General features: G+C 36.6%; 1 protein-coding gene across 7 annotated transcripts in view; it reads left to right on the top strand.

Moving 5' to 3' along the window:
• Positions 1-243: 243 nt before the first annotated feature.
• The window catches only part of FSIP1 (fibrous sheath interacting protein 1), a 69,852-nt gene continuing 46,230 nt past the window's right edge, over positions 244-23,865 (top strand). The window contains exons 1-11 of one of the 7 annotated variants that reach the window (XM_015864752.2): positions 244-434; positions 1,500-1,551; positions 2,395-2,526; positions 3,699-3,771; positions 4,772-4,870; positions 6,131-6,303; positions 7,008-7,095; positions 10,770-10,868; positions 12,788-12,891; positions 13,610-13,717; positions 17,561-17,725. In XM_015864752.2, coding sequence (XP_015720238.1) covers positions 2,401-2,526; positions 3,699-3,771; positions 4,772-4,870; positions 6,131-6,303; positions 7,008-7,095; positions 10,770-10,868; positions 12,788-12,891; positions 13,610-13,717; positions 17,561-17,725 — 1,035 coding nt within the window. In that variant the 5' untranslated portion in view covers positions 244-434; positions 1,500-1,551; positions 2,395-2,400. Of the gene's footprint in view, positions 435-762; positions 844-899; positions 1,552-1,581; positions 2,250-2,394; positions 2,527-3,698; positions 3,772-4,771; positions 4,871-6,130; positions 6,304-7,007; positions 7,096-10,769; positions 10,869-12,787; positions 12,892-13,609; positions 13,718-17,560; positions 17,726-23,865 lie in introns of those variants that run through there. The other 6 variants (XR_004307415.1, XM_015864753.2, XM_015864754.2 and 3 more) reach the window with 6 other exon arrangements.

Below are 23,865 nucleotides of genomic sequence, written 5' to 3'. Positions count from 1 at the left end.
CAGCTCCACTGGAAGCTTGTCTATGTGTACATAGGAGCAGCTCTCTTGTTCCTTGATTGGACTTTCTTTAAAGAAAGCAGAAGAAATGTAAGTTGGATCCAATTCTTAAGTATATATTTGCTGAGGTGTTTCTCTACATTGCTATTAATATGCCATCACTATGACTAAAGATAATGCAGCAAGATGGTGACTTCAAAAATTCCGTTGTGCTTATAAGCAGGATTTTTTTTTTTAATTTTATTTTTTTATTTTATTTTTTTTTCTTTCCTGTGCCTCCATTTTCTGTGCAACCAACACGTGGAAGTTTTGCCTGGATCACATCCCATCCACAGGGACTTGGAGGATCTCCTTGCTCCAGGCCCCTCATACCAATGTGGTGCAATATAAACTGCTTTGAACTCGTGCTTCTGTACTCTGCTGGTTTCCAGACAAAGGTGAGGCAGCACAGAAGACAGGACCTTTGTCATTGCAAATCAAAGAATGAGTATCTGTATTTATTAGGGAGTTTTACCATTGGTTCTGGACTCAGCATTCCCACTGAGCCTTTCCTCCTCAGCTGGCAGGGTACTAACACCGTGCTCCCACTGATGGGGCGTACTGCAGAACACTGCTCATCCTCATGGGGATTCCTGGAAGAGTCAGAATACAACCTAGAATTCCTGATGTTTTGCCCTTGACTTGGCGCACACCAGTCAGGAGAACGTAGTTGGTCCTTCACAAGAAAGGAGCTTGTTTGTTCCCCTAAAAAGGGGAGTTAATGTATCTGCTTGTCCTGACTGGAGTAGTGGAACTGTTACAATTTATCTTTGACGTTTTGCCTGTTGGAAAGAGAAGCTACTTGAGGTGAGTAGATAAAGAAAATGTAAAATATCAAAGACCAATAACTAGTTAGTGTTAAATGAAGTCGTGGTCATTTGTCTTCCTCTCTGTAAGCCAATGAAGGTAGTGCTTCGGCTGCCTATTTGTGTAGCAAAATGCTGTTCAGCAGGGAGGCAGCACTATGAGGAACAAGTTTCCTGCATTTCCCCCTCATTTGTGTTTCTCCTTGACTGGATTAGGGAGAAAAGGATAAATGAATTCTGTTACTATGGTGACTGTGTTCTGAGCATCCAGACGGTTTGTCTAAACGTGCTTTCGTGATGCTGTAACCTATCTTTCAGCATTAAGAAGCACACTTTGGAGTGCGTTTCTTCTTGTGCTCTTTTTAAACAGTTCTCTCTGGTTCAGGCTGTCCACTCTCCCTCCCTCCTCAATTCCCATCATTCTTCAGATAAGTCTCTATGATGGAACAGTCATTAGAAATGTTTATTTTTTCCCTGAGCATTGTAGGTAAGAGGAGAAGATTGGGAATTTCAGCTGAAGTTCATAGAATGCAGAAGATGGAGGGATGAAAATCTTAGTTTGAAAGCTGGTTAAAAATCTTGTGATGTTGTGAGGTTTCTGAGTGCTGAGACATGCTGTCCCATGGGGTGTTCTATATGACATTCCTTTCTTCCCAGGTGTTCTCCACAGACAGAAACCACACAGAGAGGAGAAGGTCTTAACAGATATGTGAGCAAAATACAATCCTCAGAGCAAAGAGAAAGGGTGATATATATATTTTGTTCTCTAGTGATTAATGGTAAACCCTGTTTTACCATTACTGCGCTCAATACCATGAAAAACAAACCCCAAACTGTATGAGAATGATGATTCCAGTACTGTGACAATAAGGTGCCATGTGCTATGGGGATCAATACGAACTACTGCAGTTATTTGGCACTCTCTTGCGGTCAGTCTGCACTCAAACATGATAGAGGTGGTTCCTTCACACCATTTCTTGTGTTTGCTCCCACTGCAGACTTGATTGTAGCATACACAGATGGGAGGTTGCTCTGGAGGGGTACAGGTAGGGCTGCCGGTTGGTCACAGCACTGCAATTAATGCTCACATCCAATTTGTAGAAAACAAAGTTTGGGTGGGTTTAGCACGTTGGGTAATGGCACTCTCCACTTATAATTCCTTACTAACAGTGAATAGTCATGTAAATAACAGTGATCGCAGCGTTAGTTTTAAGTTCTAACGAGTTCATTTAAAGCAGTCATTCAGCTCTCGCGACGGCGCTGTCTGTTGGCCGCCGTCATGGTAACGGCGGCCGGGGCCTGGGTAACGCCGGCGGCCCCGCGCCCTGCCGGGAGCACCAACGCTGCAGTGGTGAGCACGGCACGGTGCTGCTGTGAGGCTGCTATTGGGGTGTGTGCAGTATGATGGTTGGTTGGTTTTGTTATTTGGGTTTGTTTTTGTCGGTATGCACCGATGGGCTTGAGTTCTTGTGTTGGTAATAGACTGTGGGTTTGGGAGCTGGTGGGTTTTGGGTTGTTTGTTTGTTTGTTGTTTTTTCCCTTCATGTTTTAGGTCCCAATGGATACGAGAAGGGGCAGCTTGGATAAAATTTCACAGCCTGCATCTCACTCACGTGCTTGCCCCAGCTGCAGCCATTTCAGCGTCTCCGTGGAGTTCCTGGCACCAGGACCCTGTTTGCCAAAGGTAATTCTTACTCTCAGCTGCTTCATTTTTTCTTGTTAGAACATTGAAGAAATGAAATTCTGCTCTCTTAGCTTTGCAGAGAGTTCTGGGCTCTGAGGTTGTGCAAAAGGCGACATGCAGCCCTGTGAGTGTGGGCTGCCCCTTCTGTGCTCAATGAATGATCCTTCGTTCAGTTTTTCTGAGTTGTTAAGGTGGCTGCGGAAAGGTCTGTTCAACATTGCAGTGTGGAGAATTGGATTGTATTCCACTGTATGCCCTCAAGTTGCACCAGGGGAGGTTTGGGTTAAATATTGGGTTGAATATGAGGACACTTGGAGGTGTCCAAGAAACACTAGGATGTTATACTGAGGGATGTGGTTTAGTGGGAAATAATAATAATAATAAATAACAATAAATTGGTGATAGGTGGATGGTTGGACCTTGGTGATTCTATGATTCTATATATGTAATCAGACTACTGAATATATTCTATTTAAAGTTTTTGTTTTGTTTTTCTTTTAAATCATAATATTCCAATAACTGTTGATCAGCTCCAGGAATGTAATAAATTCCATAAGAAGTAAGACATTTGTCCATCTTCTGAGGAAACTGGTAACTGGGATTAACTTAATCGTGCCTAGATTCCTTATAAATGCATTAAATATATATGTATTTGGTAGGATCATAGTCAGATTTTAAGGATACTATCAGATAACTTTGAGTCCAAGTTCTTAACCCAAGCATCCTAACCAATTGCATGAAAGGTGCCATCTCTTGAGAATGATGAATTAGATACAAGCATATCAGCCTTTCAAAGAGCAGAAAAAATCTCAGCCATATGAGCAAGAGGTGGAGGTGCTGCTTGGTGCAGGGCACCCACAGCACTGGGAAATGAGTGAGGCTATTGCACATACAGACTGGTTGGCTGTACTGTGCTGTAGCAGAAGTAGCATGCATCTTCAGAGTTCCTTCCTAGAACAAGAGTCTGTAAAATGTTGAGCCTGAGAAAACGGGTTCACTAGTCTGATATCTAAGAAGCAGAACTCTGATCTGAATTTTTCGTTTAAGAGCTGCTTTGCAGTCTTGTGTAGAAGCATTATTGGCCTTTGTAATAATATATGATTAGTGCAGTTATCTCCCTCCTCCCCTCAGGATTTCTGTTTAAGGGGTAGTGATTGATTTGTATTTCATAGGTTGATTCACCTGTCAGTTTGGGTGTCAGTCATCAAAGAAGCTTAGAAGACTGCTGTCCAGAAGAAAACAAAGGTGATGGTGGGGGAACTCTGACATCGAGGAGGTAGAGAGCGTGACCTTTTTTCAGGAGTGTGTGCTGAATCCCACTCAGTTGCCTGGTGTGGGAAAGCCCAACATTTCCTCATGATGTGACTAGACCAAATACCATATATTTACGGTCTGTGTAAGATTCTGTTGCTGGAGAGCACTGTATGCAAGCAAGTGAAATTCCAGGAGAGAAAGGGGGCCATGGTGTAGAAATTCATGCCTTCCTTATTATGACTTCCATCTTTGAAATACAGTGGTGACAGCTGTGATAACACAGCATATGCCTTGTGGCATCTAAGCTGTGACCTGCACCTGGCTGGTGTCCTAAAACGTCAGGAGAAATCATCTGCATTTGTTCCATGAAACCATGATAGAAAGTATTTTCAATAAAATTTTTGTATCCAGTATTTCAAAGACAATGTTAATTTGTGAGAAACTTCATATTGTAATAATGGTCCATCGGTCAAATAATAATTAGAAATTATTCTTGAGTGTTTCAGCATTTAACAACTGAAAAATATAAGTACTAATAATATACTTAAAATACAAGCATACAGTATTTTAATGAAAGCACTTACAGAAATGCCTTTGGCATAGAATTCTTTTGGCATTATGTCAGCGCTACCAAAATTAACTTTTCAAAGCTTCAGATTATTTAAATAGAGAAGTGAAAGCCATGATATGAAGTTAAGACTGAAGAGGGTACTGAAACTCTTTGACTTCATTACGTAATTGGCATCAAATGGAATTCTGTGCTTGCTGCTCCTGGGTTTAATGTGAGCTCAAGTGTAGTAGTAGGTGCCTTTTTAAAATTTTTTTTTAATTTTTTTAAGCAGAATGGTTCACCATGGAGTCTCAGTGTTGATCTCAAAGGGGCAAAACATTTGTATCCTTAATTGTTAATGTTTCAAACACTATCTTTAAAAGTTTATTTGACATCTATGCATGTATGTAATTGTGAGAGGCTTTTTCCTATGTCTTTCAGGATATGTCTCTAATTCAGATTCTGCAGATGGTGACACAGAAACACAGAATTCAGTATTTTGTGAACCTTCCCAAGGAAAAACAAGTAATGCAAAAGAAGGTATTACTTTTCTGCTTTATGAAGCATGTGGTGCAGTGAAGTTCTTTTGTGTCAGTTTTCTTGTGAGTGCTCTTTGAAAATATTTACGCATTGTTTTCAAGAAGTTATAGATAAATTATTTATTTAAAGTTTATTTACTTTGGTTATGTAGCTGTGTTTGTGTTCTGTGTAGATTTGCTCAGATAAGGTGGTAGAATCCAGTGACTGCTTTATCTAGTGCAGCAGTGTTGGTCATCTCATGTAATAGTCATTGCTGTAGAACAGAAGTTGTGTAGAATTCAGCTTCAAACCTTCACTTAGTAGTTTAGATCTGAATTCATGTGCAGTGTTTAGTTCGGTTGAAATAAGTCATAGATTAATTACCTTTTCCCATAGGTGCTTCCCTGGAGCTTGGTTAGTTCTGTGTAGCTCTCTCCTTGTTAAATCACTCATCCTTTTTTGTAGCACACAGTAGACTAATGCATTACAGTGAATGTTTGGGATCAAATGGTGTGTAAAGCTTTTGACCTATGAAAAAATAATTCAGGACTCCAAAATTTCAAAGACTGTGGGACTGGAGCAGTGCTACAAATGTGTCCTCTTCTATGGAAGCATTTCTGCCAGAAAAGAGAGACAAGTGCAAGGATGTAGGAAGAAGAAAGGCTAAAAATGAACAGAAATAGAAATTTGCATATTTAAGAAAAAAGTGACAAAATAAAAATGCATTTTGATTAAATAATGATAGTTTCTATAATGTTTCACCATGTTTTTTTTTTTTTTTCCAAAGAAATCTTTATCTAGAACCAGTAACAGATTCTGCTTTATTAGAAATACAAGTTGAGATTAAAGCTTCTGTAACATTTAGAAGTAGTGAGTCTCTCTCAGCCCCATAGTTATTTACTTTAATGAAGGATGTTTCAACATGTATTTTAGTAGCTGGCATGAAGCAAAAACTTTTTGAGTTGTAATTTTATTTTGTCTGCTACTATTGCTCGTACTGTGGGCATACGGTCACTATTCTGTTAAGTTTAAACTAGTTGCCCAAAATAGGGTGCTTTTCTCCCACCTCGTATCTGGCTGCTACAGGGTTTGATTCAGTAATCTGGTATGAAGGCTTTGTTTTTCCCTACTTACATGTAGGTCTGTAAATGAACGTGAAATTCACATGCTCAAGAATAATTGTGTTTTCATACGCAGTTGTTATCAAGCTAATTGTACTGTGGGTTTTTGGTTGTTTGTTTTAAGTTGAAGTATATCAGACTAACAATTTAAAATCTACAGCAAACTCTTCCAAGTTATTGGACTCTGAAGAGGCAGAAGGAGATCCTCAGATTCAAGCAGCTATAAGGAAAATGAATAAGCTTGACACAATACTGGCAAAAAAACACATTAAAGAGAGAGCAGTTAAAGAACAAGGCAAGGAAATGAGAGCAAAGCTCTGGGAAGAACTTAAGGTTAGAATAATTCTTCTTATTTTGTAAATAATATACCTTGAACTACTGTCTTAGACAATTACTACATTTCACAGACACGTTTTATGAAGTAATTAATGATTGACTCACTAAGATGTATTAATGGATCTTAAACAGTAACTTTGAATATATTTTATTGGCTATGTTTGAAACAGGGACATGATCCTTAAAAATTGGTAAGGCCAGTTGTCTGGTGTGCAGCTGTCTTTGTACATGTAAACCATGCTGAATCTTAGGCTTGAGCTCGTTACCTGCAGGTTATGACGTGGCATGAATGCAGAGCTAAGAGTCTTTACTACATTCCAATTCTTAGGCAGTCTGCTTTGGTACTTTCTTTTATTAGAGCAGCTAGAGATGCTTCCTAGAAGAAGACATGACAACACCACAGCACAAATTCTTTTACATTATTCCTGTCATATCCTCTAGCAGATAAATGTCAGTTTAAGCCATAAAACATGACATGTAATTTCCTCAGAAGTTAAAATGTTGTTTTTCATGATGTAAGTGTAATTTACTAAAAAACCCAACAAACAAAACAACCGGGGTTGCAGTTGGCTCCAGTGCATCTCACAGTGTCAGCACTAAACTAAAAGTTGTTATACCTGATAAGCAAAATATTCTGCTGCAAGTTTGAAGTATATATTTGCTAGTATCTTTTATATTTATGCTTTATTTCTTTTAAATAGTCTGTCGTAGACTCCATGGGGATCCACGAGGAGATGGAAAACACAAAGCTCTTCTTAACTTTGATCTCATCGTGGCAGGACACAACTGGTAGGTAGAAAAGATTTAAAACCCTTAGCTAATTATTCTTTATTTTGTTTAATGTTTGTATTTTTGTTGGATACAATTTTTTTTTTTTTTTTTAAAAAAAGGTTTCAAAGTTTTAGGATAAAATTATTTATGAGTATATCGAGGGACTGGAAAGGTAGAATTCCAGTGAAGTAGAGCTTGCACTTTTCAAGTTGGTAGCCAAGGATGTGTGACTGGGAACACTGGTACGTTAAAATAATGAAAATAGTTATAAGGAAACAAAGAGTGGAAACCTGTTGAAAAACTTGTTTGTCTTTACTGTTTTGGAATGGCTGGGCAGTAAGTCAGTCCCTGCCCAGGAAGGTGATGGAGTCACCAACCCTGGAGGTGTTGGAGGGACACGTAGACATTGTGTTGAGTGACGTGGTTAATGAGAACTTTTTGTGATGGGTGGATGCATAGACTGTATGTCTTTTCCAACCTTGGTGATTCTATGATTCTGTGAAATCATCATTTTATTTGTTTACAAAATCAGTTTTGACTTTGCTGATGATGGTCATTAGTGGTCCTAGCTTGGCCTTTGACAGACAACTGCAGTTAATGTAGGAAAGGCTGGCAGTGAAAAACATCCCCCCCATCCCCCCCAAAACACACTCACATCCCTAAAGGAGTTTCTTACAAGTTCTGAGGATGTGAACCTACCACCCATTTGTTTTGGAGAAGACTCTCATGTGGGAGTGGGAGAGATGATGAGAGATGGAAGCAGTGGAAATGCCATAGTAAGGTTCTGATGATCCGACATTGTCTGGGAAGCCTGTGTCTTTTCAGAAACTGTTAAGAAGTATGGGACCCAATGCTGATGCTAATTATTTAAATCACTCCAAAACTAATGCCTCCTATTTATTTCCATGGAAATTACAGTAGAAACAAGGGGCAGAATAACACTGATAGACCAAACTCTCAGCTACAAAACACTATTTTTTTATGTAGTCACCACCATTTGCTTTGCATTTTCACAAGCAATAAACAAGAGCCTGCATGCTGTGCTCCAAAAAATCTGCATGGTTGTATGGAATGTTTATTGTCTTTCATGTTGCTGTTGCCACTGCTGAAAGAGACCACCCACTGCCTTATTGTGATCACATTCCCTGTTTGGTTTCCAGAAGCGTCAATGAATAACAGTGGGTGCATTTTTTTCTGCACAGAGGGAATAAACTCTACCCCTTCATATGCACTTAAGTGTCAGATGGCATTGCCCCTCTGCTGCCATCTGTTGCACGGCAACAAAATCAAGCAGAATATTGATGGAAAGGTTCAACTTCTACTACCACACCACCAATATCTGCCTCTGACCATGTGGACCAACATAATAAATTAGGAGACATTACTTCCAGAGAGCATCTTTTCTATGTGTTTTAAAACAACATTGGAAGGTACATGCATAGCCATGGTTCTTGGAATGCAGTTCAAAGAGTAGAAAAAGGAGTATGACTCATTTGAATTAGCTTTGGTACTGGTTATTTTAAACTCACTTCTAAGAGCTTAACTTTCTGAGCATGACAGAATTTGACTAAAAATGATCATCAAATAATTTAAGGCATGATTCTAAAGACAGAATATGAACCATAAAATTAGTTATCTTAATATGCTTTTTTCTTCTCCCTTGAAAATTCTAGGAAGGAAAGTTCAGGATAGATGGTTGTTTTAAAAACTGAAACTACTTTAGTCATGCTGTCAAACTATTTTCAGGAAAGAAAGAACAGGAAGTCAGATGATTTTTGTATTTCATTGTGATATGAAGACAAAAATACTCAAAGTGGAAATGAGTGCTCTATAAGAATCAGTGTTTGTACTTTAGTCTGTTATCTTGAAATATAGCAGATAGACTAAATACAGTAATTTCCATTCTAAGTAAGAATTATAACATTTACAAAATTCTATGACAGCATCAAAGGTAGACAAATGACTAAAGACTGACTTCTTCCACTTGTGAAAAGGTAAATGAATGATTAATGATACAGAGAATTGTGGAATATGATGCATAACAAAAAAGACATTAAAATTAGAGAATTTTCTATTTTGAGTACTTTTCTTGGTGCTTGAGTTATGTTGGTTGTCCACATTTTTCTGTTCTTACCTTCATCTCCATAACTGCAGTAGATAAGGGGTTTTGGTCTGAAACGGCTGAAAGAAAACGGAACTGTTGTGTATCGTGCCTTTTTTCTCATGTTGGACAGAAAAGAAGAATGAGGACTGGATGGATATTGCTGAGCAATAATCTGAGCTTGTTAATACATGTGCAAGTGCGTGTATAGTAACACTAGTACTATGTGGTCAAAACACATCAAAACAAGCTACTGCAGGGTAACATTTCTGTGCTAAATTTTGGGTTATTAAGGGAAAAGCATGGACTTCAGGGACGATATTTTAAAAGTCTCCAGTAGATGTCAGCATATAGCAAAAAACAGCAGACAAGCTAGACTAGTTTTTAATGATTGCCAACCATAAAATGCTTGAATTCCTTTTCTATTTCAAAGGTAACTCCTAATGTGAGATTGCATGTGTCCCGTGCATCTGATGTACCATAATTGCAAAGCTCTATTTAGTTTGGACTTGTATTTTTCCTCCAGCTTGATCTTTGTCTTTAGTTTTCTGTAACGTGCTCGTGCTTTACTTTTCAGACTTTATTTACAATTGCTACCAGCAATTTATTGACAATTACTACCATCCCTGACAGTTGCCCTGGTTGATACTGAAATAGAATGCAACTATCATATTTTGCTTTTAGAGCTGCAGCTTGTCAAAGAGTTACGTTACATAAATTATATGGAGGAGCTATTTAATTACAGCTTTTAATAAGCCTTTGAAATCATACATAAGTTTTGGTGTACCAAATCAATAATAACTAGTGAGTCCCAGCCTGCTTATGGTGCATGAGCTTGATGCACACTCATGGCAGAATTGTAAATCAGGAATTAATTAATTGGCCTTACCTTCATTCTTTGTGCTCTGTGTAACAAAAGTACATTAAACTTCATTATTACAGGTTATTGTGGGTTTTTTTCATTGTGAGAAACATATGTGTCGTATGTGATATTTATGGTTATTTTCAATACAAGTCCTTTTCTTTAAGTGCTAAGCTTCTTGGCTGTAGTTCAATACTCTTAACTTAGGCTTCCAGCTGATATATGTTTGTACCATGACTTTTTTTTCCCTTGAGTAACTGAAACAACTCTTGCATGCCTAACATATATTTGAGCACTCCTAGACTATACCCTTGACCTAAGCCACTTGGAAGACAAATAATTCATGTAGAGGCAGACACCAGCTGTGAAAATCTGGATATTTTATTCTCATTTAAACCTCTTTGTGACTAACCACTTGGTATCTGTGGAGGCTTTGAAATATCACGGCCTTGGGCTGTATTTTCTATTATGTAACTGTCACATATGTACTTCTGTATGTATATTTATTCATCAGCTGCTAAAAGCTCAAGGCATATGAAACAACATATATATTCTCTTATGTTATTATTCACAAGACACTACCCCTTTTTTCCTTTTTTATTTCTTGAAAAATGTGGGGATGATGTAAGTCCACTGACTTTTTCAAGTATCGTGTAGGAGATTTTATAGCATGATATGTATGAAACTAGGTCTTCTTTCATTGAATTTTACTGAAATGTTTCTTTGCAGGTCCCTGTCATGTTAAACAGGCTGAAACACATGCTTTGCTATTTCACACACAAATTAGTCCAGAAGATTATGCCTTCCATAGAACCCAGCATAATCAGGGTAAGCTTTATTATCTGGCAAAACAGAGTGTACAATGGGTGGTTAATTTTTATGTATTTGTTATTTGTTTATTTATTTTTGCAAATGACAAAATGGAAGAACTTTCTTTGGGATTTACCCAAGCATTTTATTCAATATGGTCAAAAGATAAAATAAATTAAAAAAAACCCTACTTCCAAGTTACATTTTTTTAATTGTGAATTGATAGATATACAACTTTCATGTAAAATGTATGACTTTTTTTTTTAATGAAAAATTGTAAAAAACTTGTCTTTGTTCTTAATCTAAATTGCTGTAATTGTTAATTCATAAACTTATATTCAAGAAATTATTTACATTGTTTTTGTGTACATTTACTGCTGTTCTGTAACTTTTTTGTAGTAAGTGCTTCTGGTAGAGATCAACCATCTGTGCTTCTGATTTAGCAGTTACTTGTTTTCTTGTGCTGTGTAGAGGTATCAGACACTAGTGGTTATGGTGACCAATATTTCAAAACAAATAGAATTACGCTTTTGTGTCTCTGTTCCTTCCCTATTAGAAACTGACATATGTGTGGTTGAGTAACTTCTCACTTGTGTTGGCATAAGAAGAATGGCTTCAGCTGCCACTGCTATTTGCTTTATTTATTTCTTTGTCACCTACAACTAGGTGTAAGCAGAAGGGTTATATCTTACTGGTGACAAAGATGACAAACATGGAATAAACAGATGTTCCTCGAGGTTGAACTGTTGTTGGCAGCAGAATTGATACAGTGTGGATACTTCATAGAATTTGACTAACTTTTGCTCCTCTAATATGATCCAATTCCTTGATTGATTTAAGGTCTTACCTGGTAGCATTAAATATATTTTGGTTTGCCTTCAGTAAACAATTTTCTTGATCATATCACATACCTTAGTCCTTTAGAGTTTATTGGATTATTTATTATTTGTTCATAGTGGGTAAAAGAACACACTGAATTCACTTTTATATCCTTGAGAGTTTGCAGTCTACTCAGTCTGTGTCAAGTGTCAAGTGTAAAAGAGTAAGCAGCTACAATCTGATGATGGCTTATCTTTTATAATCCAGCATGTTAAATTGAGGTTATTTTTGTTGATGAAGTAGACCACTCCATTTTTTTTTTTTAATTCTCTACTTTCCAGAGAAGTACCGTGTATACTTCTTGTTTTTGAGACTAAGAATTTGTTTGTATTTAGTCTTGTCTTGTTATTTAATGTGATAAATATTTGGTGGTTGTAAAAGAATTGCTGCCTTAGAACTCATACAAGTCTCTGAAAAACGTAAAATGTGCTCGTAATTGTATGATAGATAGAAATCCATTGTTGAAAAGAAAAACCTACATGAGTAGTTGTCAGAACATCATTAGTTTTAATTGTTACAAATAATGTATGTGGCTGTTTGTTTAATAGCTCTGCAATTCCATGGTGAGTTTTATTTTTAAACAGTTTTTTATAAGCTGTGTTGTAATAATATCAAATATATCATCTGTTCTTCAGCTGTTTGCTTTGAAAAAAATGTAATTGTTATGACTGCAGATAGTTCTGTGGTTTCCCAAAAGTTACTGTCTGGTTTTGCACTGATGATAAAACTGAAACAATGATAGGGTTCGAAGGAATGCCAGGGCGTTTAAAACCACCATGTTTAACATTTTTGAGGTTAGAAATCCTAAAGTGTTTTGAGCTTTCCCAGTGTTGTACAATCTCAGATAATAAAAGCCTAAAAATGAGATTAGACTCGTCTTTGATGATTGTTATCTCTTTTAAATATAACTATATTGTTTTTATGTAGATTATGAAAACAGCGTATCAAAATTGTAGGTCTGTTGACTTTACAAACTGGTTAAAAATTTAAATAAAATTAATGTTATTGAAGCTCGGATTGAATGAGAAAGCTGAGCAGTTTTTTTCCTGCAATTTTAGATTATCCAAGTGAAATAGAAACGAACAAATTCCCGAATCAAGCAGAAAAAACAACACAGAATAAAAGTAAAAGCAGTCAGCATTTCATTAAAAAGAATGTAGAGGTAAGCTTTAAAAGAAAAATCAATAATATTTCATTAAATGTTAATGAAAAAGTTGTGTCTAAGGCCTTCTGGTGACACTTGGATTATTTTATTGAGAATATTAAAGCTAATTAGAAGTAAATGAAAATAACATTACTATTAAAAATTGCTGCTTATGGCAGAAAACTCTAAGATAGTTCTCATTTTGCATGCTCATGTTTTCACAGTAGGCCTAATACTGTTTTTATGTATCTTCTGTAGAGTAATGGGAACTGAATTGGTCTGTATGTGCTTGGTGTGGCTCCTTATGAGGGCAGTTATTTCCTAAGAATTTCTTTCTTTAAAGATATTTACTATTAAGTTACGGGAAGCTGTCCTTATGTGTAGGTGAGGAGTAGGTATGCATGTTATTTATGTACAGCTTGCATGAAACTTTTAACTTACAGAAGACTGACTTCTGTCAGATGCCTTGACTTTCAAACTTTATTTTCCCTGAAGGTAAGTATCTACAGATTTTTTTTTTTTTCATCTAGTACTGCCTCCTGCACATGTCTATGTCAAAGACCAATATAAGATTATAATTGCCTTATCTCTCAGAGAAAAAAATTGTGTTATGTTAGTAGAAATTCAGATGTTAATTCCATAGAGTTTGAAAATATCATGTGAGTTACTGAGTTCTAATGGCTTTATTATTTGTGGCTTTTCTTTTTTTTCCTCTTTCTATACTTAAACATTTCAGCTTGCAAAGGATTCAGGAAAACAGGTACCTATGCTTGAAAGTGAAAGGAAAAGGTTAACTGAGCTGCTGAAAGATACAGAAGATGGAAGTACATTGCAAGATCTTGAGGTATGAGAACTGCAATTTATACTTGTTGTACACAGTTGTATTTGGCTTATTTTTACTGAAAATCTAAATTTGATTTTTGTTTTAGTTTTATTGTGAAGTAACCAACAAAGATACACGAGCTGAGCTGAATAAACCCATTGGGATTGTCTGGAAATCAGAATTTTTTTATTTGGAAGTTCTCAGCACTTATTTCACTGAGTGAAATAAGGATGAATAGGAGTGAAATAAGCAACGTATCTTTCAGGAAAAATTAGAAGTGGGTGGAAGGAGCCATAGAAACACACTCAGAACGGAATATGGTCTATTTTTTTTTAAGCGTAGTAATTTGTGTGTAAGGTGTCAAGTTGCTGCGTCTCTGTCTGAGTGCTTAGCATTGTAGTCTCTGGTAGGTGGTTCAGCAACTACTTCCAAAATAAATAAACAAAACAAAACATGTTAATGTTTAAAGAAGTGATAATTTTATAAATAGGCTTCTGCTAGTAAACATTAGAGCTGTCTGACTTAAAGAACAGTGGTTAATTTTTTGATATATATATATTTTTAGTTTATTACTTTACTGATTGTAGAAGTCTCCTCTCACAGTAGGAGGTTATTGAATTTTCTTTTTCTTAAAGCTGGTCTCAAATTAGTCAGGTGCAAATTCTGGCTAGCAATGTGTGCCCTTTTTTGTGCACCAGTTCTTAAGGCACAACAACAAAATATGACATTTATACAGAGTTCATGTCTGGGAAATATCACTGTTCCTTGGACATGGATCTATAAAGCTTGTACTACTTATATCAGCTATTAAATAGGTCACTACAGAAGGCATTTATGGCTGTATGTTCTTGATGTAACAGACAAGAACAGGAATGGTAATTTGTGGGTTAGTTTAGTCACCACTAGATCATCTCTTTAAAGAAAGTAGTTCCTAAATTTACTGCCAAAATAGAATAAAAGAAAGGGTAATACTTGAAACCTGTCTACTTTAGAGAGAGATTCTTTTTCTGTCACATATATTATGTCTGAGTCATTTCTTGAGGCTGCCTTATAGCAAAGATCACAAGAAACTTATCAGTTAATGAGTAATTTAGACTGTTCCAAGCTGGCCCAGCAATACAGCTGTCTAACTGATGGCTGTTTTCATCTTACTTTATTCTGACTTAAAAAGCTGGTCCAACTGCATTGGCCAAAGTAATATTTTTGAGGTTGTCAATCAGTGCAGAACTGGGCATGCTGTATTAATTCTTTTGCATAGTGGAATACAGATTAGGTACCTTAGTCTGACTTGTGTTAGTAAATAAGTCAAATAGTACTTCTTACATAAATAAAAGTGTTTTATGGATATTTGATGTATTTTAGAAGTGCATGTTCATGCTAATACAATTGTTAAATCAGCAGGGGTGTAATTTGTTTCAGATGTACTAAGTGCCTACTGCTGTTACAGAAACATTATTCAGAGTTAAGTTGTTGGAAACTGTGACAGGACAAATGCATATTTTCCAAGACAAACGTTAAATCACTGACCATCTTGAAAATATGAGAGAGGATGTTTAAGTCTGTTTTACTGAGGAGTCAAGTGGCTACTAGGTACTGTGAGGGAGGGGTGTGAGAGCATGAGAAATAGACACTGAGCAGCAGCTATGAAATTGGACCTGGATTCATATGTCTGTCTCCTGCAGAGTCATATCATAGAATGGCCTGGGTTGAAAAGGGCCACAATGATCATCTAGGTTCAACCCCCCTGCTATGTGCAGGGTTGCCAACCACTAGACCAGGCTGCCCAGAGCCACATCCAGCCTGGTGTGTTTGTACTGATTAGAGGATGTTTAACATAGCACAAGTTTAGCACCTTATTCTACTTCTGTTTGATTTTGTTTCACAAAAAACAAAATGGAGGTCATTTATGACAGGTGTTTGGGGTGTGCTTTCTTTTTCTTTTTTGTAGCCAGCATGATTTAGAGTAATGAGGATGGCCAGGGATGACCTCACAGTAGTGGTATTGTACTTTGGAGCTCATATTTCCCCCTCATGCATGGATGCAGCTGCTCAAATAGTCAGAGGACTAATCTGGAAGCTGTAAAGGAGGAACCAATGTGGATCCTTTGCAAGACAGATGTTGATGTCTTGAGTATGGTCATCACGTTCGTGGTCCTCTTCTGTTAAGATAAAGAAAGGAAATGAACAGCATGCTCTCTACTTCCCCCATCTCCCTGGCCTGTCTCTGTGAGGTCCTAACTGCTGATTTTTTGGAATCAGGACAGAGATGTAATTTGCTAGTGTCATTCCCAATGAATAGTGGTTGTGCAGACCCAGTTCCCTGGGTGTGAGACAAGAGTACCAGGTTGCAGTGGATAACCAGAATTTACGAATATGTGCTCATTTGTTTGGGTTAAATGAGCCAGATTTACACACAGTGTGCAGCTGTCTATACTGGGAACACATACTTGTATTGGTTAGTCAGGTGTTACTGCTATCAAATGGGAGAAATTATGTAAATCACTATCAGAAAGAGAGCTCTGCTTTCTGCCTCTCCCAGTGTTTCTGTGATAACATACTGGGGCACCAGAAGAGTGGTGGTTACTGATCTCAGAGCAGTTCCTGTAGGAACTCCGATTTTCCTGTGTGTGTCTTGTTAGGGGATGCAAGTCTCACACTGCATTTCATGTCTTTGGTTTGAGATTTGACTCCAGGCAGTTTCTATCATGGCATCAACCTTTTCAAATTTAATTCTAAGATTCCTCAGGCTTCCTTCTTCCACTGGCACATAGGCTGTTGAGTTTTGTCCTTGGAGATCTCCAGAAGTTGTTTGGATGTGGGTCTGGGAACTCTGCTCTGTGTGATGCTGCTTGAGTAAGGGTTGGGCCAAATGGAACCAGTGGCCCTTTCTCACTTCCATCACTCCGTGATTGTGTGTTTCTTCTTGATTTCTTGTCAGATAAGAAGTCGCTGTGCTTTTCATTGTAGCTGTTGATTATATTTCCTTGGCTCGCACAGTAGTATGTTGCTTCTAGTTCCTTCAGAGAGGAGAGCAGTGTATTACGTTCTTGCAAAGGGGTACAACGCCTCTGAGATGGATATTCATGACGCTGAAGTCAAAAAGTGCTGCTTGTGTACAGCACCAGAGAGCAAGATCAGTGTGTGGGTTAGGCTTTGGTAAACTCATTCCTTAAAGAGGGAGCTGGGACTGCCATGTTCAACAGATGCAGAACCCATGGAAAGGGAGGAGTCTGTCATCCATGGATGGAAGCTACGATAGGCACGGCATGGCATAACATCAAACTTCTTTGAAGGCTTAACTAACTTGAATAAGATGTTATATAGTGAGGTGAATCATTAAGGTAAAGGGGTTAGCTGTCCAAAGTGCTTCTGTTGTATGTAAAGAGAACTTGATCAAAAGTGTTGTATAACCTTCAAAGAATGGGTGGGGAACTTAAGGAGCTGTCTTATTACTCTGTGGCTGGCTGGTACGGAGGCAAGGCATCTGCCTGTAAGCACTTTCCTTTCAGCAACTGTAAGTGGCTAGCCAGTGAAGACATGGGTTTTGGACTTACTCCTATAAAAGTATATTAACTGCAGGCATCTGTTTAGGTTATATATATCTTTAAGTCTGCTTAAGTTGCTTCTTGGCTATATTTAAAAATAAAGAAGTATATACTTCCAGTTGTTTGATGAACATCTGCTTTAGGATGTGCTTTGTGCATGAGTGCTGGCAGAGTTCAGTTATGTAATGAGATAGATGATAACTTGCATATTGTTCTTTAATACAGTTTATTTGAAAGATAAATCCACTTGATATGTAACTGCTTTTAAAGTCTATTTTCTTCGGGAATGGGGATTAAATATTTTCTGTATTTTCAACAGGAGGATGTATGTGGCTGCCTGGTGCCAGGAGAAGGGTACACACCCGAACCGATGGAATTTCATCATCTAAATGAGATAGACAGGAAGCTTCAAATACTACTGTCTAATGGCGATTTTTCTGCAATTTCCAGCTCTTGCTCAAGTCCTCCAAGCCAAATTTATCAGGTATATTACAGAACAGAGCTTCAAACAAGAAAATTGCTATGCAAAAAAATGGTATTTCAGATATTCCAAACTGCAAAATGGCCACTGTAGCACATTATCCATGGTAATTCATCTTTGGGAATTAGAATTTGGTTTCTTCTTATCTCAGGATTCCAAAAGTGAATGGAAAGATTATACAATTATCGATAAAGCGATGTTAAAACTGTAGAAAATGGATTGAAATTGTCTTTTTTTTTAATAGGATTTTTGTCTTTTTCCCATTCCATCAGTAATAAGAACCTTAGAAGTCTCAGCCTTGAGAAACGTATGTTTGAATTTTGCACATAGAAGACCAAATTTTCCAGTGTTATAGGTGTGGTGTACGATGGGGGAAATAATTACATAAAATATCATAACTCTTTCGTACTTATTTGCACAAAGGCTTCTTCTCTTTATTAAAATGTACAGCTCATAACCAGAGCAAACAAAATTTTAGCATTTTAATGCCAGTTTTGTATTCACTTATTGTGGACCTTACTTAGGTTTTATTTGACCTGAAGTAGTATTTTATGTTGCCATAAGGTCCAGAGGAGTCACAATTTGATCATTTTCCTCCTCGTATTTAATGTATGAAACAGCAACTCCCTCTAGTGGTTAATCAGTTAGGCAAATTCAGTTGTTACCCACGTGGTTGTTACGGGTTCAGGGACTTGAACTGGACAAAGACTGCTGGATCTTGTGCTTACTGGTAAGAGACACTAACTTGAAATTGGTGATACTGCTTGTGATAGTGAGTACTTTGTTAGGGAATTTTTGATCAGAATGTCTATTATTGCATTCTCTTCAGGTAAGAACTCTGAGGTATTTGAATAGAAATTTGAATTGATGTATATCCATCTTGAAATGAGTACGTTACCTTTTTGAACAATCGAAACAAGGCAGTTAATTTCTTAAATTACCCATAGTTGGTAAAAAGCAGGTATCCTTCACCTTTGTTTTGCAGAAGTTATTTTTTTATACACTGTGGAACTGGTAAACAGAATTGTTTGCATGTTGTTGTTGTTCAGATACACTACAGTATGTGAGTCATTCATTTCTATGATTTTAATGAAAATTACCAAGTATTTATAGATGGCTTTATAAATTTGAGAAAAAGTTAAACAAAAGAAACATAAGTTGAAGTTGATAGGAAGCTATAGGTATTTAAAACTTTATTTAGATGGTTGCTAATTGCATAAATCCAGAACAGCAGCCTGCAATTGTCTACTTCCATAAGTACCATGATTTTTTGCCTTTTCCAGCTGATACCAACATTCTCTAGATACTTGTATTGCTGCTTCTCTGTATCTTCAGAGCTGTTGCACCTGGGTGACCTAGTTTCGTTGCCAACCTCACATTAGAAAAGTCAATGCTGAGTTCTTCCTGATAACCTAATTTCATAGGTGCAGCCTGATTATATCTGGCTCTGTGACGTGACTGGGCTTGTATATATTTACATATAATTTCAGTTGCTAACATTTTTGAAGGTAAGTGGAGGAGAAAATAGCTGTGTCAACTTCCAGAAGCTTGGCTGCTTACTGTGGAAGCTTTGTTCCGGATACTTTAGTTCTACATTCTTGATTGTGGTGATTTGTACCTTGATACCTTACACTTCAGTGCATATGTGGAACAGTAATGGCAGGTCCAGTCTGCTTGTGTGAATTCATTCTAAACATGTTTTGTTTTCAAATCCCTTTAATAGTTCCTTTTTCAAAAGGCAGGAAGTATCATGCATCAGTAGCTGAGAAATTAGTAACTATTTTGAATCTCTAGAGAGCTTCCTCTCAAAAGGTATACTTCTACAAATTCTAAGCTCGTTAGTGCTCTTGGTCTTCACGAAACAGTTATGATTATCATGATTGATATCCTCTAATATTGTTATAAACTAAAAGCTTTTGGTTTTTATTTATTTATTTTTTTTAACAACTTTTAATCTTAAAGCATCAGTTCTGATATGTGAAAGAAGGTGGCCCATAGAGAAAAACAAGATTTCATTGTAGAGAATGTCTTTTGGAGGCTGATGAAAGGCAAACTATGTATTATACTAATGACATCCATTATCATGCTAACTCTTCCCTTGAATATAGTATTTGTATCTTGCAGCTGACTAGATGCCATCTAGGTAGTTAAATTATCTTTTGTATATGTTGTCTTAAAGTGCATTCCTGTTTAGGAATCCACTTTAATCCTGTTCGGTTGTTTTTTGTTTTTTTTTTTTAACCTTCCACAGGACCTATATCAGAGTTTCATTTTCATCTCTGATTTGATATCTTTTTGTACTTTCAGTACTGCTGAAAGCTTTTTCTGACCATGTGTAGGGTTGTTCCAGAATGTAGGTCTCATTTGGAAAAGAAGAAGAAACTGGTATCTGTGACATCACTCTTCTATAAGTTTGTGCTGAAGTTCCTTCTGATTTCCATGAGGTAGATTTTTCATCTGCTGTGGTTATTGCAATATATTGCAATAGTGATGGGGGAATATTGGAAAAAAATATTTGTGTAACCATCTGCTTATGTTTTTGTTCAGAATTTTAGAAATAATTGAAATAAAATTAAGTGTTGCATATCATAAAGAAGCACATTCTCTCTTGCCAAGAATTTCATTATATACAACTTTCAAAGAGCAAGCACTTAATCACCATTGGCTCAATGGGAGAGAAGCTTCCTGCTGGTTATAGATGCATTGGCAGGATATACGAAATATTCTCCAACTCTGAAATCTTTAACAACTGGATTTAATTATTGTACAGTACCAAAGCTGAGCTGTTAGAGAGGAGCATACAGATTCATCTTTTTGTGCAATTGGACCAGCTGGATTCAGAATGCTTTTCCATGACTAATGTTTTCTTTTACATGGAAATGTTTCTCATCAGGACTTAATTTCTCTCTGAAACATTTCTTTGTTTTGGTGCCAACTTAATTAAAAATTTAAAAAATACTTTTGTCTTACTCAGTGTTTTTTGGAAGAACAAATTAAATTGAATAGAATGGAAGAGACGGGAAAATGGTAGGATGAAAGAATATGAAGTGTAAGATTGAGTATGAGGGATACAGTTACCAACTTGAACAACTGGAAAGCTACCTGAAAATAAAATGAAATGGAAGCTATGATTAAAGAAGCAGTAGCTGTTCATTCTTACCTTATGAAGGTAATTACTTCCATGGTTTTGCAGTCTTGATGAGTTCTTTCATACTTGATTGGCTTCCTTTTGTCAGAGAAGTAATTCTGTTTTTCAATTACCACACCAAACTATAGCCAACAGTTGAAATAATTACTCAAAAGAATGGAAGATTCTGAGCTCACACTGATATTTTCATTAATGAACTGCTTTATAGCCTGTGTTCCATGCCTCCTCTTCATCAAAACGGATGACTTTTATAGCTTTCTCTTCTTAAGGCATATTCAGAAGCAGGTACACATGTCAGTCTGTTTTGTGACTCAAGAAGATTGCATGGTAGCAGTTTATTTCATGAGGTGACTTTTTACTTTCGCTTTTAATTTTGAGAGTTTTGGAGAAAAGGAAATTCAAAACATAAATTTAGCCACTTATAATACCAGGTATTTCTGTTTACACTGTGGTCTTTACACTGTGGCTTCAGCAGGTGCTATATGTAATACTTTTATTTTCTACGTCATCTTATTAGCTTTATAGATCTTAATCACTAATGAGGAAAAACAAAATTTCTGAAGCACTTTGAAACACTGTCAGTAAAATATTTTTCATGCTGTAGTACTTACCTTCATTCATATATCTTCAGAAAGAAGATAAAAATGTGTAAGCGGAGAAAAGCTGTCTGAACTTCGCTCGTATGGTGCAAGTTCTGATCAGTTACTATTCAAGGATGAGGTAAATGAGACTGCAAGAACCACTTCTGTGGAAGCAGTGGTTTAATCCTCCGCAGTGTAAGATATGAGCTGATTAGGAACAATTATGAAAAGGATACAGAGTGAAACAAAAAAAATCACTGTGCTACTGTACAGATCTGTTGTGCACCATGTGGCTTGACAATCGCTCCATGAGGCCTTCAGATCTCATAACCAGATTAGAAGAAACAGAAATCTGGTTACCAGAATGTTCAGAATAGAATGGCTTCTATGCAAGAACTGGCTTAGACAGCAACATTCTTCAGTTTGGAAAAATGAATAAGAGGAAGTGTGGCTGAAGTAAACAAAATCATACTTGTCAGAGAGAGTAAATACTGACAGTTTTTTACCATGTTATCTAATGCAAGAACTGAAAGAATCAAATGAAACCAGAAAGTGGCAGATTCAAGCTACAACTGAACTGTTTTTCTAACAACTATGACTCTACCAGAAGCCATTGTGGATGCAGAAGACTACACTGTTCAAAACACAAGTGAATGCATTTATACAACAAAGGTCTTCCAAGGAGTGCTCTGAGTCAAAGTGCAGTCTTTGTCATGGGAGTAGGTCCATGAACTACAATTGTTTTGTATGGGGTAGAACATGTAGAAATTGTCACTGTAGATTTGCTGTTTCTGTCCCATTGTGTAGATACACCCCTGTAGAGTCTTGCTGGAGATAGGCTGGTGTTGGAAACTCTTATACTCTTTGTTCATTATGAATTTTCTTTCTGAAGAATTCATCAAAATCACTGCAAAAATTAATTTGTTATTAAAAAGGCTTACTTTTCAATGATGAAAATGCTGTAACAACTGCATTTTCAGAATGAAATTTAGTGAAAATGTTCTCAACACACTCTTCTCAAAAATTTGGAAAAAGTTTTAGTTAATTTTATACAGTCAGTTTGTGTCATCACCGTCTTTCCTTCCCATCCCTTCCCTGAAACTGCAGGGAAAAGTATATTTTGTTAGTGTTGTATTTTCGTCAGTCGCATTCTATAGTTTTTGTTTTGTTTCGTTTGTTTTTTACTCTGATCTTTAGAGATAAAGAAATTTCAGGAAAATAGTGCAAGGCTTTCCAGCTTCATGTTTTCTTCTAGTTATCACCTCCCCTTTGTCTGTAGTGGTTTCAATAATTATTTCACTCATATTAAAATCCCTGGAAGAAGTAATACAAAAGCAATCTATCTTACTAGAGGGAGGTTAGTGTTTGTTTTGGGCTCCTTCGCTGAGTTGGTGTTTATACTGCAGTTATAAAGATCCCATCCTTCTTTCTTATGTTAATTAAAACAAGTTTAAATAGGTCCTCTGTTTTATTCTGTGTTCTGTTACGTAGTTTTCTTGCAGTTGGGCATCATGTTTACTTAATAATCTCTCTATATATTTAGAGAAGCCAAACTTTATAAATACTCAGTATTAACAAATTTTAGCTTTAGGTGGTCCACATTAAACTTGAGCTCAGTTTGGAGAAATTCTAGTCACTATCAGGTGCTGCCGATTATATCTATGTCTGTTAGAGGAAAAATCTGGGATTGTGATACAGCCAACTGTCACTGATTTGAATATTTATGTTGCAAACATAAGTATTCAAAGATTGTTCTGTGTTGATTTTATTTTCAGGCACTGTAGTTTAAATTTGTGAGCTCATAGGTATTTTTTAATGTTCAGAAAAAATGTTTTCAGGTACTTAAATTTTTTTATACATTATTATTATTATTATTCAATGTACTTGCATTCTTTGCAACAGAAAGCCTGTTTTTTTTCCAACTACAATATAGCTGCCATTTGTTTTTGGCAAACAGTTATCATTCTTAATAATCTAAATTCCATTCTGTTCTTGCATGTAATAATACTACATTGAACTGTTAATGTATTCAGCATTGTTACTAATAGCAAAATTTGATCCATGACACAAAACTACTGTAGGATATGAGAATGTGTAACCCAAGAGGATAACGACAGTTGTACATCTAACCTGTGCTTGAACTCAGTGGATATTTTTAATTTACCATGATGTCAAGGAAACAAGGACTACAGTTGTTTCAATTTTGATTCTTTCATTCTATTCTGAGAATGGGCATAGTGGCCTAATTCTGATCCCAGTGTTGTTGACTGGGAGTGAGCTTTTGAACCTCAAGTTCTCGACACATTTTTATGTTTGTAATAGAATTTAAGCATCAAACAAATTCCTCCTTGAATGTGATGAAGGCTTTTTACTCAAGTAAGTCCAGCCAAACATTTAGCTATTGGATTTGAAAA

This window comes from Coturnix japonica, chromosome 5 (assembly GCF_001577835.2).
Source record: "Coturnix japonica isolate 7356 chromosome 5, Coturnix japonica 2.1, whole genome shotgun sequence".
Classification (NCBI taxonomy): Eukaryota; Metazoa; Chordata; class Aves; order Galliformes; family Phasianidae; genus Coturnix; species Coturnix japonica.
The sequence above is the reverse complement of the archived record's forward strand: the minus strand, read 5'-3'. Positions and strand labels throughout refer to the sequence as shown.